The sequence below is a fragment of the Excalfactoria chinensis genome, chromosome 11 (genome assembly GCF_039878825.1).
Source record: "Excalfactoria chinensis isolate bCotChi1 chromosome 11, bCotChi1.hap2, whole genome shotgun sequence".
NCBI lineage: Eukaryota > Metazoa > Chordata > Aves > Galliformes > Phasianidae > Excalfactoria > Excalfactoria chinensis.
Genome location: NC_092835.1, coordinates 9,435,258 through 9,448,718, shown reverse-complemented (window position 1 = coordinate 9,448,718; position 13,461 = coordinate 9,435,258). Strand labels below are relative to the sequence as shown.

Sequence of the window (13,461 nt, the reverse complement as noted above, 5' to 3'; positions counted from 1 at the left end):
AATCAGGCGCGCGCTGCGAGGCGGCCGGTTTGCTGCTGCTGCAGGAGGTGGGGCCTTTCCCCCACAGAGCGGGACGCTGCCGCGGGCTTTATTGACCTGTAGAGCTCTAAAATCTCTTCCGTGTTGTTAAAACAGACTGTAACTGCGAACGGAGGCGAGGGAGGTCCGATGACGGCGAAAGGAAGCCTCCCTGCGGCAGCGGGATCCGTCATTGTCCCTTACGGACATGTGGTGGGGAACGAGAAGTGGAGGGGGTCCGAGATAGCCCGCAGGCTGCAAGGTGAGAGCGACAAAGCAGGCCTGCCGTTCCTCACTGAACCGCCTGCAGTGCGCTTCGTTCCGGCTGCAGCCGCACCTGGCCGAGATGAAACACTTCGTGGCTGTATTATAAAGGTTCTGCTGTATTTGTACTGCTGCTGCTCAGCAGCTGCGGGTTTGGGCTGCCCGCTCGGCTGAGGAACGGCAGCGCGAGAGGCTGTGGGGGCTGTGAGGCTGTGGGGGCTGTGAGGCTGTGGGGTTTGTAAGGCTGCAGCGTGTCAAGAAGCCGCCTGGAATCCGCAGTTAATTGACATTGCCACAGGTATCAGTTTAGCTTCCTTGTGCTGGTGTTGCTTGAAGAGAATGACTGTCAGAATGAATTTGATAGCCGACACAACAGCATTATTGGTGCATTAGAAGAGCCGTACGGTTAAGTGCTTACACGTGTCTTTACTGTGTTTTTTTTCTCTTAAGGGAAAACTAAACTCATCTTTGAAGATGGTTTGGGACTCGTGGATTTCCATCTTTCCAACAGAATCTGTGTTTTATATATTTCTGAAGCGGATTTGGTTGCAGGGGACGAATTCAAGCGGAGATTGGTTCGGTTTAGGAATGTAAGTACCACATAAGGAGAGAAGTTTCCAATTGCAGCTTGCATATTCCGTGCTTCTGAAAACACTATTTTTTTTATTTCTGGTGGATCTAAAATCTGTAGTATTTCCACCCAGAAGCTGACAAATTGCACATCGCTGTAACAACGCTTTATTTACCTTCAGTGCAGCTTCTGCAACTTTCATTCTTCTGATTTGCTTTTATCTAACTCACATTTGACAGGCTGGCTCTGTGCTGCGTTTCATCAGCTTGTTACTAACAAGGTCTTTTTCCCCCTCCCTCCCTTCCATACAGGCCAGCAGCCTTGGTGGAATTGTGATTGTTGAGAAGACTCCAATAAGTGCGCAGTACTTCTCAGCAGTGCAAAAGCTCGTTGTGCTGCAACTTGGAATGGTGTTGCTTCCTGTGGCAAACCAAGAAGAAGCTTCTCAACTTATTACTCAGATTGTAAGTTCTTATGTTAGTGGAGAGAGACTTAATGAATTATGGGAAGAGAATTACCTGTTTTCCACTCAATCATCACTTGTTTTTGGGGGAAAAAAAAAAAAAATGTGTGATCTTAAAGCCCAACATTTGGGTTGAACATAAGGAAAAGAAATCAGCTGACAGGTAGCGCAGTTCAGCAGGAGGCAGAGGAAGGAAATGGAAGAAGCCGATACTGAACTTTTTGTATGTGATGTAGCACTGAGGTGCCACTGGATGGCACCAGGAAATCCATGCTTGTCTGGCAAAACCAACTTGTGTTTTTATTTTTCTCTTGCTCTGTGCCAGGCTGGGGAAATATCTGAGGTTGTTTCTCGTTTTACTTTATTCTTTCTCTGATTGCATCAAACAGTGGACCAAGTCACACCTCAAATTCATGGTTTAAGTTAAGAAACCATTGGGTTTCCTGGTAAGGCTTTGTGGGTATGCACTGAAACAAAAAAACAGAGCTCCAGTAGAGGGCGTTCGGTGTTGCTTATGGTTTTGTTTTGCTCCAGGTCCGTGAACAAAGTAAGGATCACACCAGTAACCCCTTTCTCCGTAAGCAGTGCTCACAACTGGCAGAGGCGTCAATGTTTCGGACAGTGCAACAAATCCCAGGAGTTGGGAAAACGAAAGCTGTGCTTCTACTGCAACAGTTTGGAAGCATCCACCAGATTTGTAACGCATCTGTCAAAGAACTCGAGCCAGTAGTTGGACAAACGGTGGCACAACAAATTCACACGTTTTTGGGTTCCTGACCTTTTAAAGCTGCTGAGAAACACAGCTGAGTACAGTAATTACTTCACATCACAACCAGCAAGGCAATGCAGCACTTGGTGCTAGTTACCACAGCTTGCTTATTTCCCATGTCTGTACAGCAGGGCTTTTCAAACACCACTTTGTGTTTAGTGCTCTCAGAATACATCTCTGACTACGCTAACTTGTTTTCTTAGTTCCTTTTTCATTCCACAGGATGTTACCAAACTTATTCCTTTATATCAAATAAACTAAGATTTTAGATATTAATGCTTTTGTATATCAATTGGGATGGTTAATTTTAATATTAAATATAGCAATTACCATATATTAATCATAAGTTGCAAAGAAAATACAGCTATGGAGACTGGATTTCACACCCAAAACATGTGGCTATTGATACTGCAAGGCAAACTCCAAGGTACGTTTTGTACTACTTCCAATGACCACCTTGCTCAGTACACCAAATGAATTTCAACTCTAGTAGTAAAAACTAGTACTAATAACATTAAAGGTGGAAGAATTAATCTATGGCAAACCTCGATTTTATAGGATTTTTAAATAGCCTTGCATATTCTATATGATTAGAAGTGTATGATGAAAGTGCTTTAGTCTTAATTTCCTATGAAATGGGTATTTATTTCGTTAGCTATTGCCTACCGCTCCCTGTAAAATTAAATAGCTGTCAGAAAATGGTAAATACGTATTTGTATGGCACTTAAAGCCCGAACTTGTGCTTGAAGACCCCTACCCCCATGTTTCCTCAGGGACCAGTGATGGTGGGAAGGGGAAGGCAGTTAACTACGCAGCTAATCCTAAGGGATGGAGATACTTCCCTTGAAAGGAGTGTTACAGAAACCTGGAGAGGTATGTAAACAGTGAATAGTGAAAACGTGTAACATGTTTTGTTTTCCAATCAGCGGTAAAATCAAAGAGCCACTACCCAATGGCAGCATCTGATTTTTATTCTTAAATAAGTCATTAACATATTTACACCTATTATTAAAGAAACTAGACATGACACCTTTGAAGTTTATACCCAGACACAAGCTTTCCCCTAAGTTTGGAGTATCAAACAGCAAATATCTACTCTGTAGACAGCGACATGAACTAACACTAAAGTGTTAGCAACTTTCAATTAGTTTCATAAAATAGCAGAACTTAACAGAAATACTCAGAGTTTTATCTCCTTGTCAATACACGCTCATGAGCTGTTCCAAGAAGTAGAAGATTTCATATCAGTTTCTTACCTGCCATGATAATGGTGATTTCTAAGTACTTTCTCCCTCATGTTTTAAAAGTGTCACTACAACTTACATATTCTTGATCAACATACTAGAAAATGTGTTTTGAGATTCGTTCCACAGCTTTCAATTTTAACGAGTAATGAACTGCAGATCAGACTGTAACTAGGTTAAATAATTTCAAGTTTGGAATAAAGCCTGTTTTTAATAATGCATGCGTAACCTAGATCCAAAAAAGAGAAGAGTCAAAGTCCTTTGTAGTTTAAAAGACTGTACGACTTCTGAGCCTTCTAATTCTCTCCCCAAGTTATCCCAGCTATTCCACAGAATATACCTCGTGCTCTCAGAGAACATTTATGCATAAAAACAATTGTTAGACCGCCCTCTGCATAAAGCTGTTTTCTCTAACAGCTTCCTCTCTCCTTTGTCCTTTAAGAGAATTCTCTGAAGTAGTGTTAAGCAGCTCATTATGAACTCTGCATTTTGACAGCTAAATCATCCTTCGCTGTGTTCCCTGTTTTGCATGCAGCATCAAGTTTGTAATAAATAACTCCCATCTACAATAGTTATAAAAACTGGGGATGGATAATGTCTTTTGAAATTCCAAAGGAATCCTGTCTCCATGCAAGGCATTTCATCAACAAACCGTTACTTTATCTCCCCCAAACCATCCTGTTCTAACCTTCAAATCTGACTCAAGTTCTAGTTTCTGCCGAACTCTGATCTTCGTCGTCAGTGAAGTCAGTGGCATTGTCTGAAGTTATGCATGTGTATAGATAAAGATAACATTGATCAATGTGTTTTATATAAATTTAGAAGAAAAAACTTCACGTTAACAGCTCCTTCAGAAGATTCAGTACAATGAACTTTCCGTACCCAGAAGCGTGAAGGGAGAAAGCTTTTTCTTAACCTGAGAACTTCCAGCCACAGCTGTAGGAAGGCAGAGGGTGCTTGCAGCCTTCTGTCTGTTTTTAGTTCCCCAGCTTAGAAAAGGCAGTTTGAGTGGGGCTTTCTTGGCCTGATCGGTCTTGTTCTCTTCCATGGCTAAACAGATGAGGGAGTATGTCTTCTGCATTCCCACAGAGTAAGTGGCACTCTTGCTGTGCTGTAGGAAAGAGAAGAATTATAAGCACCAGTCACTGAAAATGGGTCAACAATTTGAAGACAACAAAAGATTACTGTGCAAACAGTTTTCCAAGGCAGACTACAGCAAGCATTCTGTGCTAATTAATTAGTACAGAACACAAAGTCCTTCAGAGCGTGGGGATTTCTGGTATTTTGCCCTTGCAGACTGAAGGGGCATACTGTGCACATCTAAAAGATTCACAAGTCCCTTTACAGTGGTGGTGCTGTTACAGTTAGTTATGCTAAAAGCCAGTAAGTGCTGCAGGACATAAACAGCAACCTCTCTACAACACTTGGGCATGCAGTTCTTGCACAAATCCCTCAAGGCGAGTCCTTGTTGTCCCTTGAGCCCAGAAAGTCTTTAGGGTTTTTGGTAAATGGTGAACAAACCCCATGCTGATTGCAGCTATTACAACAAGCTGCTGCTGTAGAGTGTTCTTTTGGGTTATCTGGCAGGCACAGCCCTCTGCCTTATCTTAGGTTTGCCTGATTGTAATGTAGCCCTTTTGTGTCCTGCAGCAGCTTGGAATGACAAGTATGCAATTCCTTGTGGCCAGTAAGGAAAATGAATTTAAAACAAGGAAATCCAGTGGCAGTGAAGGCACCTTGATCACTTTGAAGGCAACAATGTTCTAGTGCCTAAGCTTGCCAGGGAATGCTACAGGCACGAAGCGCTGGATTTAGCTGAACTGCATGTTCCCTTATTACAAATAATGTTTGTAGAGCTTAACATTTTTTAACCTTGTGATCATATTTCCTTAGTTTAAAGTTTCTATGGCAGCTTTGTAACTGACTAGACAGTTAAAATACCCCAAGATAAAAAACATACATTAATCTGTAAATTCTTCCACAAATTATATCGGTCATTTATGATAACAGCAAATAGAGAAGGAGCATGTAGACTTGGATGCTCTACTGCACTCAATTATTGTTTCATTGTGGCTCTACCTGTGCCAAACAGGATGGTAATTTTTTCTTTTTTTAATTCCCTGCAACAAGTTAAGGAAAATCAACTGCAATATGAATTCTAGGGTAGATTTAATCCAGGTAGTTCCAGTAACACACAGGCACAAAAGTAAAGCTGCCAACAACAAAAAGCACTGCCCCAAACCATTCTTACGCACGCAGATTCCACTTTAGCTTGCTAAGTCAGGATGCAAGTTCCAGCTGATTTGAAATGGACTGTTTAAAACATACCAGATGCATAAATGCACTATCTTATTCACTTGCAGAGTGGGCTATCTAGGTGAAAGTAAACATTAAGCAGGGACTGAAGCCAGGGAAAAAAAAAAGCCTCACATATCACATCCACAAATGTATTTGCCTCATTACGTACCATAGATGCTGTTGTATCCTGGCAGCTGATAACCTCAAACTCAATAGGCTGCTTTCCCACGCTTCTGAATTTTTCCAGTACCTCGTTCACTCCGAGCCATTTGCAATCCACTCCTCCAACTGAGACAATGTAATCACCTTCCTTTAGCCCCGCTGACTGTCAAAAAATTTTGCACAAGTTAGTATCTGGAATGACAAAGATGTAAAATGTTTCTTGCCATTACACAGTATTCACCCTGAAGGCACTTCCCTCACAGAAGCCATGAAACCACGGTGTAGCCAGACATGTGGAACAAAAACTTCTAACTAGCATAAAAAGATGCAGATGTTTCAAGTAGCGAAATTGCACATTTTGTGGTTACTGTGATACCTGTGATTTTGGTAATGCTCTTGGCTAGTTTTACAACCTTTTTTTTCCTCCTAAGTTAAATCTGTGGGGTTTTTTGGAATCTTATCGTTCCCGTGATGCATGTTCTCTAGTTTTTATTTCTATTCTTTCAGCTTTTTTGTATCACATGGTTGCTTCTGCCTTTGCTTTGTACCCACCTCAGTATGTTGCTTTATTATTCCATTCCACAAAACAACACATCAAAAACCATTAAAGTGTTCCTTCTCTTTGGGCACATCCTGAGCCTCATCCTTACTGTAGTAGCTACTTTTCTTTATTTCTGCCGGTTTCCCAAATTAGATGGGGAATAACATGCCTGCTTTTTTATATTTGGGGCTTTCTATCTAGTGAAAACAATGGAAGAAATGTACAGCAGTGTAATGTGATGTCAGGGATATAGATTCTGTAGCAAGATGTATACTGCACTAAAGATGTGTTCAGATTGTATGACTTGACTACACTGACATCCACTAGATCTCAGTAAATACTCCATGCACTGATATGAACAAGCTAAAATTACTTTCAGAGACTGTAATGCTAGAGTCTAAAGATAAATCATTAACACTGCACCCATCTACTTACTGCTGCAGAACAAGATGGATCAAGACAATGAATCTGTACTGGTGAGCCTCCTTTAAGGCTGAATCCCAGCTCTCCCGATTCACAGTGGCAATGAATAGTACGTGGAGCCGTCCATCTCTGCTTGGCTGAGAACACTGACAGCGGGCCCTGCAGGTAACACAGCAGTAAGCATGCAGTGCTATATTGTCTAATGTTCACATATAATGTATAAACGAGGTTGGTGGGCATCAGCATTTTACATACCAGTCTGTGAAAAAAGTCTTTAACTTTCAGCTTGGAGAACTGAGGAGCAACCATTTCTACTTTATGCTCTGTTTTAGCTAAAACAAAAAGAAAAGCACATTCATTTTCTCTCCAGTATTAGTTAAGACATAAATTTCTTTCTCTTGTGTTCCAGGCTAGTTAGAAATTTATCTTAAATTCTTACTAGACTATAGAAGAACTCATTTTTGTGGAAATATGCAAGAAAATCACCTTTAAAAATACCTTCAAAAATCATAGTATCAATACAGAACGTTTAAAATAATCCTCACCAACAAAACTATGATGTTGTTCTCTTTATGTGCATATGCATACATGTGTATGTGTATCACATACATGTGATCACAGAATCAGGTAAGTAAACATCTGATTATATTTAAATAGTTAAGAGAAAACATATAATAAAGTCACATCCCCATGAAAGTACTTATCTGATCCTTTATGCAAATATTTCATGCCACAACAGGTAATATAAGCACACTACTGCTACCATTGCTGGTAGGTCTTAATTCATCTTCTAACACCATCTTTTTTCACCTCCTTCACACACATCCATTATCTGCCCTCTCTTTTTTTCTTTCAAGTCTTTCCTGGATTTCTTAGTGTGATCCAAAGATTATTCTATTGGTCCCTTGATAGGGATCATCACGAGACACTTGTTTAGATACCTTTATTTCTATCTGTGGATACTTACGAAGAATATCTGGAGCCTGGATTAGACTGAGAAAGTCATCTTCTGTCTCCTGCTGGGCATATTTGAGAAGTGAGCGCTTATGTGCAGCTGTCAGAACCTCCAGAAGAACTTCAATGTTTCGAAGTTTTTTGCACAAGCCGCAGACTCTGAGAGCTTCCTCGTGGTAAACAATGGCTTTGCGTAAATGAGCCTTCCCTGAAAGAAAGAACAGAAACTGAGCTGCCTTCCACAGAGGCAATAAAAAGATTATTTATATCTTATATGCACGAGCCGGGTGAAATTGGCAGTTACCTAGTTGTTTTCTCTGAACTTTGTCCTTTAAAATGGTGAGAATCATCACACCTTCTGGCACGTAGTCATAGAGCTGAGATAAGGCTTTCTCCTGCTGATCTTCATCATCACTGGACTGCACTACAATAGTTGATACAGAATGTTAGCCACTGAACACCTCTTCATACTCTGCTCTCAGGTCTACTGTTGTGCAGTAGCCACTACTTTCTTTGCAAATCTGGTCAAATATTTTTACAGGTATATTAGTGATGTGAATTTCAAGTTTTTAGAGCTCGTGTAAGTTTTATCAGTATGCAAGAAATGCTTATATGTCAGAACAGAATCACAAGAATTAAACAACTTAGTAGCACATAATGGATTTATGGATATAAATATATCTTCTGTTTATGCAAAAGTTTGCTTATTGAATCTTCCATCCTTTTGTGAAGGACAAAGAAGTCTGGCTCATATCTGAACAAGAAATGACCACAAAATAACAGATTGAAATCAACAAGTTCCAGGTTCCTCGTCTTATTCATAGATGAAATTATAATAGTTTATACGTTTGTTGGTATTCTTTATATGAATATATGACAAATCAATCATTCTTACTTTCATGGTCACACAGAATGGTGGCAAGGAAGTAATGTGCCAGAGCTCTGTAATGGTCTGCTTTTATCTGTACCAGTTTAGACCAGGAATACGGGATATTCTCTTTGACTGGTTCCTGAGTCACTGCAGTGTTAACCATCATGTAAACCTCTCCCACCTAGAACAAAGCATATAATTTAAGTATGAGAAGTTAACATTACTTACTAGGAGCTCAACTAAAGGATATTTTATTAAGCCTTAAGACAATTCCACATGCATCTCATCAAAGACGGGAAAAAGAGAAAGCTGCAAGTACAAGGACTGAAACAAAGTCTTAAAAAAAAATGAAATTCCACCTCTGATTTCTTTCCTCACAGGAAAACATGAATCGATTCTGTACAAGAACAGATGGACTAAGTTAGTTGATCGATATGGCTTCACAAAAAGGTCATATGACAAACAGTTATTTAATTTGTGAATAAATCTCATCATGTTAATCCAGCTAAGAAAGTTAAACACGTCAATTACTTCGCTAGATTTGCACTTTGCTTCTCAAACTGTGGAGTCGCATCTACTCTTAATTTTGTATGGTCAAGTTAAATCTGAGCTATGATCCTTGGTTCCTTTTTATCCTTTATGGAAATAGCTTTTCCAGCAGTAGATGTTGCTTTAATTGAATCCCAAAATCTCTCCCTGCTACTCAACTACTCTAGAAGTAAGTCGGGGCAGCTTTGCGAGGTTGGTAGGAAAGGCCTTGCCCACATTAGGTAGTATAGAACCATTTTTATATCTGGCTCAGAAAGCATATCCAGATCTGTTGGCATACCCACATTTTGATGTCAACAACCTCAAGAATGAATTCTACCTTCTGAGGCACGGCCCGCCACTCCATATTTCACACAAGTCCCACGACAGCCCTGCACCTACCAATCAGATTCTGCTTCCTTCCCCCAGGTACAATTTAGTTACTCTTTTGGACTTTAGCTTCTTGAGTTTGCATAGCCTCAAGCTGACGGGAAATTGCAGACAGGTTGAGTGCTCAGCACTTAATGGAAGGACCACACAAACAACCCTGCCCCCTTCCGTGTTGAACTGTGGACAAGATCTGTACTGTTTGAAAGAACAATACAGTAAATAGCTTGTTAAAAAATCCTTTGACAGGTTTGCTCTCCAAGTGTTCTTTAGATGTTTTTATTCAACTTAAAATAGCTCCTAATTCTAATGTAATGATAACTGAATTGCAGGTATTCACGTTTTCATCTTCTGAAGGGTTGCAATTTCCAATATAGCTTGAGTGCTGTCCCTTGCTACTTTGGGTTTTCAGTAACGGTTGTTAACATTTAGGTTTAACAAATTCTGTTAACATTCCTAGAGGCTTTATCTAGTAACTCAGCATTGGAAATACTTATTTTAAAAGACTAAGTATGAAGTCTCTTATTTTACCTTGGCAACTTCCTGTGTCATCTTCACTAGCGTGAAAAACTCGTTGCGTATTCCAGGGAGACTGATCTGCTCAAAAGCACACTCTTGAGCTTGAGCGAGCATCATCTTCACCAGCACATTCAGCATAGCTGGGCTCATGTCGTAACTTGGTGTGTGAGTAAAGGTCTCCTTTAAGTAGTTTAGGACTCCTGAAATGACAGCATTGTTTTGTTGGCATTACGAAAACAGAAAGAACAGATCTTAATTCCAGCATGTACTATAAGACTGAAAACGTACGTTTTCACTTTGAACTACAGCAATCTGAAGGAATTCTTGGTGCAGGCAGAAATTAAAGTGACTACTGATTTTGGTTTGTATTCCCATAAAATGCACAGATCTCAGAATTACAATTCACGAGAGCACCAGAAGTTACACCCAATTCCCTTTATTGGAATTTACATTTTTCTTTGCTTGAGAGAGAGACTGTTTTCCAAGTTTGCCTCTGGAATCTATGGAAAATATGCAGTCAAACTGAAATGAATTGCAAGTTTCAGCAGACAACAAAGATTAATTATGAAATGACCATATGAAAAATTAAGTTCTAAGCCTTTTATCATCCTTTAAAACTGTTTCTTGTCCAGTGTAACATCACTGAGGTTAAAGCAGCTGAAACAAAGAATGAGCAAAACGGAACAGGGCTATTACTCAGACCTTTGAACTACAGTTCATTAATCATTAACCACAGCATTCATTGTCTTTATCAGCGTGTTTTAACTGCATTTCCAGGTTTTGAATTAAAGCTTCATCTCAGCCCTTTAATAGGCTTCTCAAATTTCCCCATTCCATCTTTTATGTGTAAAAACATCAGTGGGAAATGCAGAAGTCAGCAGGAAGTCAGGCTGAGATTAGGAACATTTGCATAACGTTCTTCCTAGTTTTTATGTATCTCTACCTGCAGCTCTCTGAAAAGCATCAACAGCATTTTCAAGTCCAGTCTGGGTCTGACGATTGCATCTTGTTCCAATCTGGGTGTAGAGGGCTCCAATATTGAATAAAATACTAGCTTTTTCCAGCAGCAGATTTTGCTGACATACGGGAACACCTGTGAAGGAATCATACCTTTGGAAAAATTATATGATGAGAATACGTGTTAAGATGCGCAGAGTCCACTGAGCTACAGACACTTCTGCTCTGTTTTTCCAAAAGAACAAGTGTAATTCTTAATTTGCACTGCTGCAGTGCAAATAAAAGGTGGCTAAAAATACCACTATGTTTATTGAGGACAATCTAATTGCCACAGACTAGAGCAAAACAGAGAATGTATCTGAGCCTTAACTTTCAGAAGGTTTTTAAGCTTCTGAAGACATTTCTCCAGAAGCATATTATGAAGTGCCTATAAAGCTTTTCAGGGGCTGAGAGCATACTAGGGAACTATTCCTATGTGCTCGCTATGTTCTCATAGTTTTTATTAGGCATGACTATTAAATGTTGCCATAGATTACCTACTGGCACTGTCAGACTCTGTACTACAAGTATTTCAAAGCTCCTTTTTGCAGTTAGACTGGGAATTTAATGGCTCTTTTTGGATGCATGGCAGTTATTCCCATTTGCAATCAAAAAAATCAAAACTCTGAGCTCAGGACTCCATCCTTGTTCATCAATGTAGCAAACATTTAGCAAACGCTCCACTATAACAAAGTAAGTCACTCCTCATTCCTGACCCAGATACCCAACAAACTGAAGGAAGGTCTGACCCCCATCTGCTTCATGCAACAAAGTTCAGAGTCCAGCAAAATATGTGCAGTTGTCCAAAATTGTGGTTTTTTTTCCCTTGTGTAAACCTGTAACCCAGATCATAATTTAACACAGCGTGAAAAGGGCTACGCTGTAGTCAGGTTTACACTTGATATTAAAAACGAAAACAAACAGTGACAACAGTGGGATGAGGGTGGGGAGAAACACTGAAATGCTTTAAATTAAACTGAAGGCAGTTAAAGATTAATGGTGTTCTGGGGGTGTGGAAACAAACACACACGATCTCCACACTTACCATGTAAATAACACTCCCATGTGCCTGGTAGGTGGGAAAAATCTGTTTTCTATAAAACCAAGTTGAAGGAAATAGCTCATCAGCATCTCGATGCCAGCTTCATCTCGGCTAGGAGTGCGGCAGGCCTTAAAACACAACAAATCAGAATGCAGTGCGCTGGCTGGAGTTACAGGATGAATACTGAAATACCAAGGATAAAGCTCCACTTCCTCTGGACTTCTGCGTATCACAGAAATGTGGGCAATGTGACAACAGGAAGCTTAGGGCCACAGGGATGAACTGCAAATAGGTTTTTATTTTCTTCCTTCTTTTGCACGGAAGTAGTGCATAATCTTTATGGAAAGAAGGTCCTGTTGGGCAAGTCTCAGAGCTAATTAAACAGGGAATGCAGGTGTTTTATGAAGGGTACAAAGAAATTGTATGTATAATACTGGAGACATTGTAAGATTGTAAAGCTGTGGGGCAGTGGAGATTCATGTTCCCTATCTCAGAAATGAAGTCAATAGGAATATGGTAAGCTATAAAAAACAGTGACATACACTGATTCTATACAAATGTTATCATTTACAACTTTAGACTAAAAGGCCTCATGGCAGAAATCTCATGATGCCATACATAAACTTACTTGTCTCAGATCCATGAGATCTGCTATTTCATCTTCATACTCTGAACTGTCTTCACTATAGTGTTCCAGAATAAAGTCCTAAAAAAGGTATAAAGGAACCAGGAAATCATTAAATCAACTCCAATGAGTTTTAAAACAACAGCATGTAATAGTTTTGAAAGGGACAAATGAACTCTGTAAGTTAAAATAACAAGGAAATCAAGGGACATAAAAAACTTTTTAACAGACTGCCAAACTCCACTAAAATTAACGTATTTGCAATAGCATAAGCAGTACAATAATCTGGCCATAGAAATTAACCTACAGATGTAAAAGCAACTTCTATGGTTATATAAGAGGGAGTTTTCCATGAGGTAAAATCTGCATTGTGCATTATATGGTAGTCCAAAAATACAGAAGGTTGGTCAAACAGCTGGCAAAGCCCACAACAAGCAGCAATAAGGCTGCTACACAGCTTCCCAGCTCTTCCTTGTCAACAAGGAAAACGTGCTTGGCTTAAAGGATGCTGTGCTTAGTGCCACGTGAAGCGCTGCACCAATGTTAAAATCTTCATCTCCACTAAGTATACCAGCTTCTGCATGCCCACTCCTCTGTCCACAGGAATGTAAATTAAGATGCAAGGCAACAGCCCAGTTAATCGCTGGGTAATTTTTAAACACGTTGGGACCTCAGTTCTAGGACAAATACAACAACAACAACAAAATTATACATAAACTGCTTCTTCAAACAAATTTGAAATGGAAATTACTCCATTAACTATTTATTCTGAAATATGTCTCAGAA

General features: G+C 39.8%; 2 protein-coding genes across 3 annotated transcripts in view; one reads left to right on the top strand and one right to left on the bottom strand.

Annotated features, from left to right (window-relative positions):
* Nucleotides 1–18: 18 nt before the first annotated feature.
* Nucleotides 19–13,461, top strand: part of FAAP24 (FA core complex associated protein 24) — a 27,575-nt gene continuing 14,132 nt past the window's right edge. The window contains exons 1-6 of the mRNA XM_072346767.1: nt 19–47; nt 136–280; nt 733–872; nt 1,165–1,317; nt 1,851–2,958; nt 6,774–6,918. Of these exons, the coding sequence (XP_072202868.1) occupies nt 169–280; nt 733–872; nt 1,165–1,317; nt 1,851–2,093 (648 nt within the window). The 5' untranslated portion in view covers nt 19–47; nt 136–168 and the 3' untranslated portion in view covers nt 2,094–2,958; nt 6,774–6,918. The remainder of the gene's footprint in view (nt 48–135; nt 281–732; nt 873–1,164; nt 1,318–1,850; nt 2,959–6,773; nt 6,919–13,461) is intronic.
* The window catches only part of RHPN2 (rhophilin Rho GTPase binding protein 2), a 25,053-nt gene continuing 14,593 nt past the window's right edge, over nt 3,002–13,461 (bottom strand). Inside the window, exons 5-15 of one of the 2 annotated variants that reach the window (XM_072346764.1) lie at nt 12,679–12,756; nt 12,054–12,178; nt 10,956–11,122; nt 10,025–10,212; nt 8,603–8,759; nt 8,012–8,131; nt 7,721–7,915; nt 7,009–7,085; nt 6,766–6,912; nt 5,797–5,952; nt 3,002–4,440 (exon numbers count right to left, since the gene is read on the bottom strand). In XM_072346764.1, the coding sequence (XP_072202865.1) occupies nt 4,189–4,440; nt 5,797–5,952; nt 6,766–6,912; nt 7,009–7,085; nt 7,721–7,915; nt 8,012–8,131; nt 8,603–8,759; nt 10,025–10,212; nt 10,956–11,122; nt 12,054–12,178; nt 12,679–12,756 (1,662 nt within the window). In that variant the 3' untranslated portion in view covers nt 3,002–4,188. The remainder of the gene's footprint in view (nt 4,441–5,796; nt 5,953–6,765; nt 6,913–7,008; nt 7,086–7,720; nt 7,916–8,011; nt 8,132–8,602; nt 8,760–10,024; nt 10,213–10,955; nt 11,123–12,053; nt 12,179–12,678; nt 12,757–13,461) is intronic. The other variant, XM_072346765.1, reaches the window with a different exon arrangement.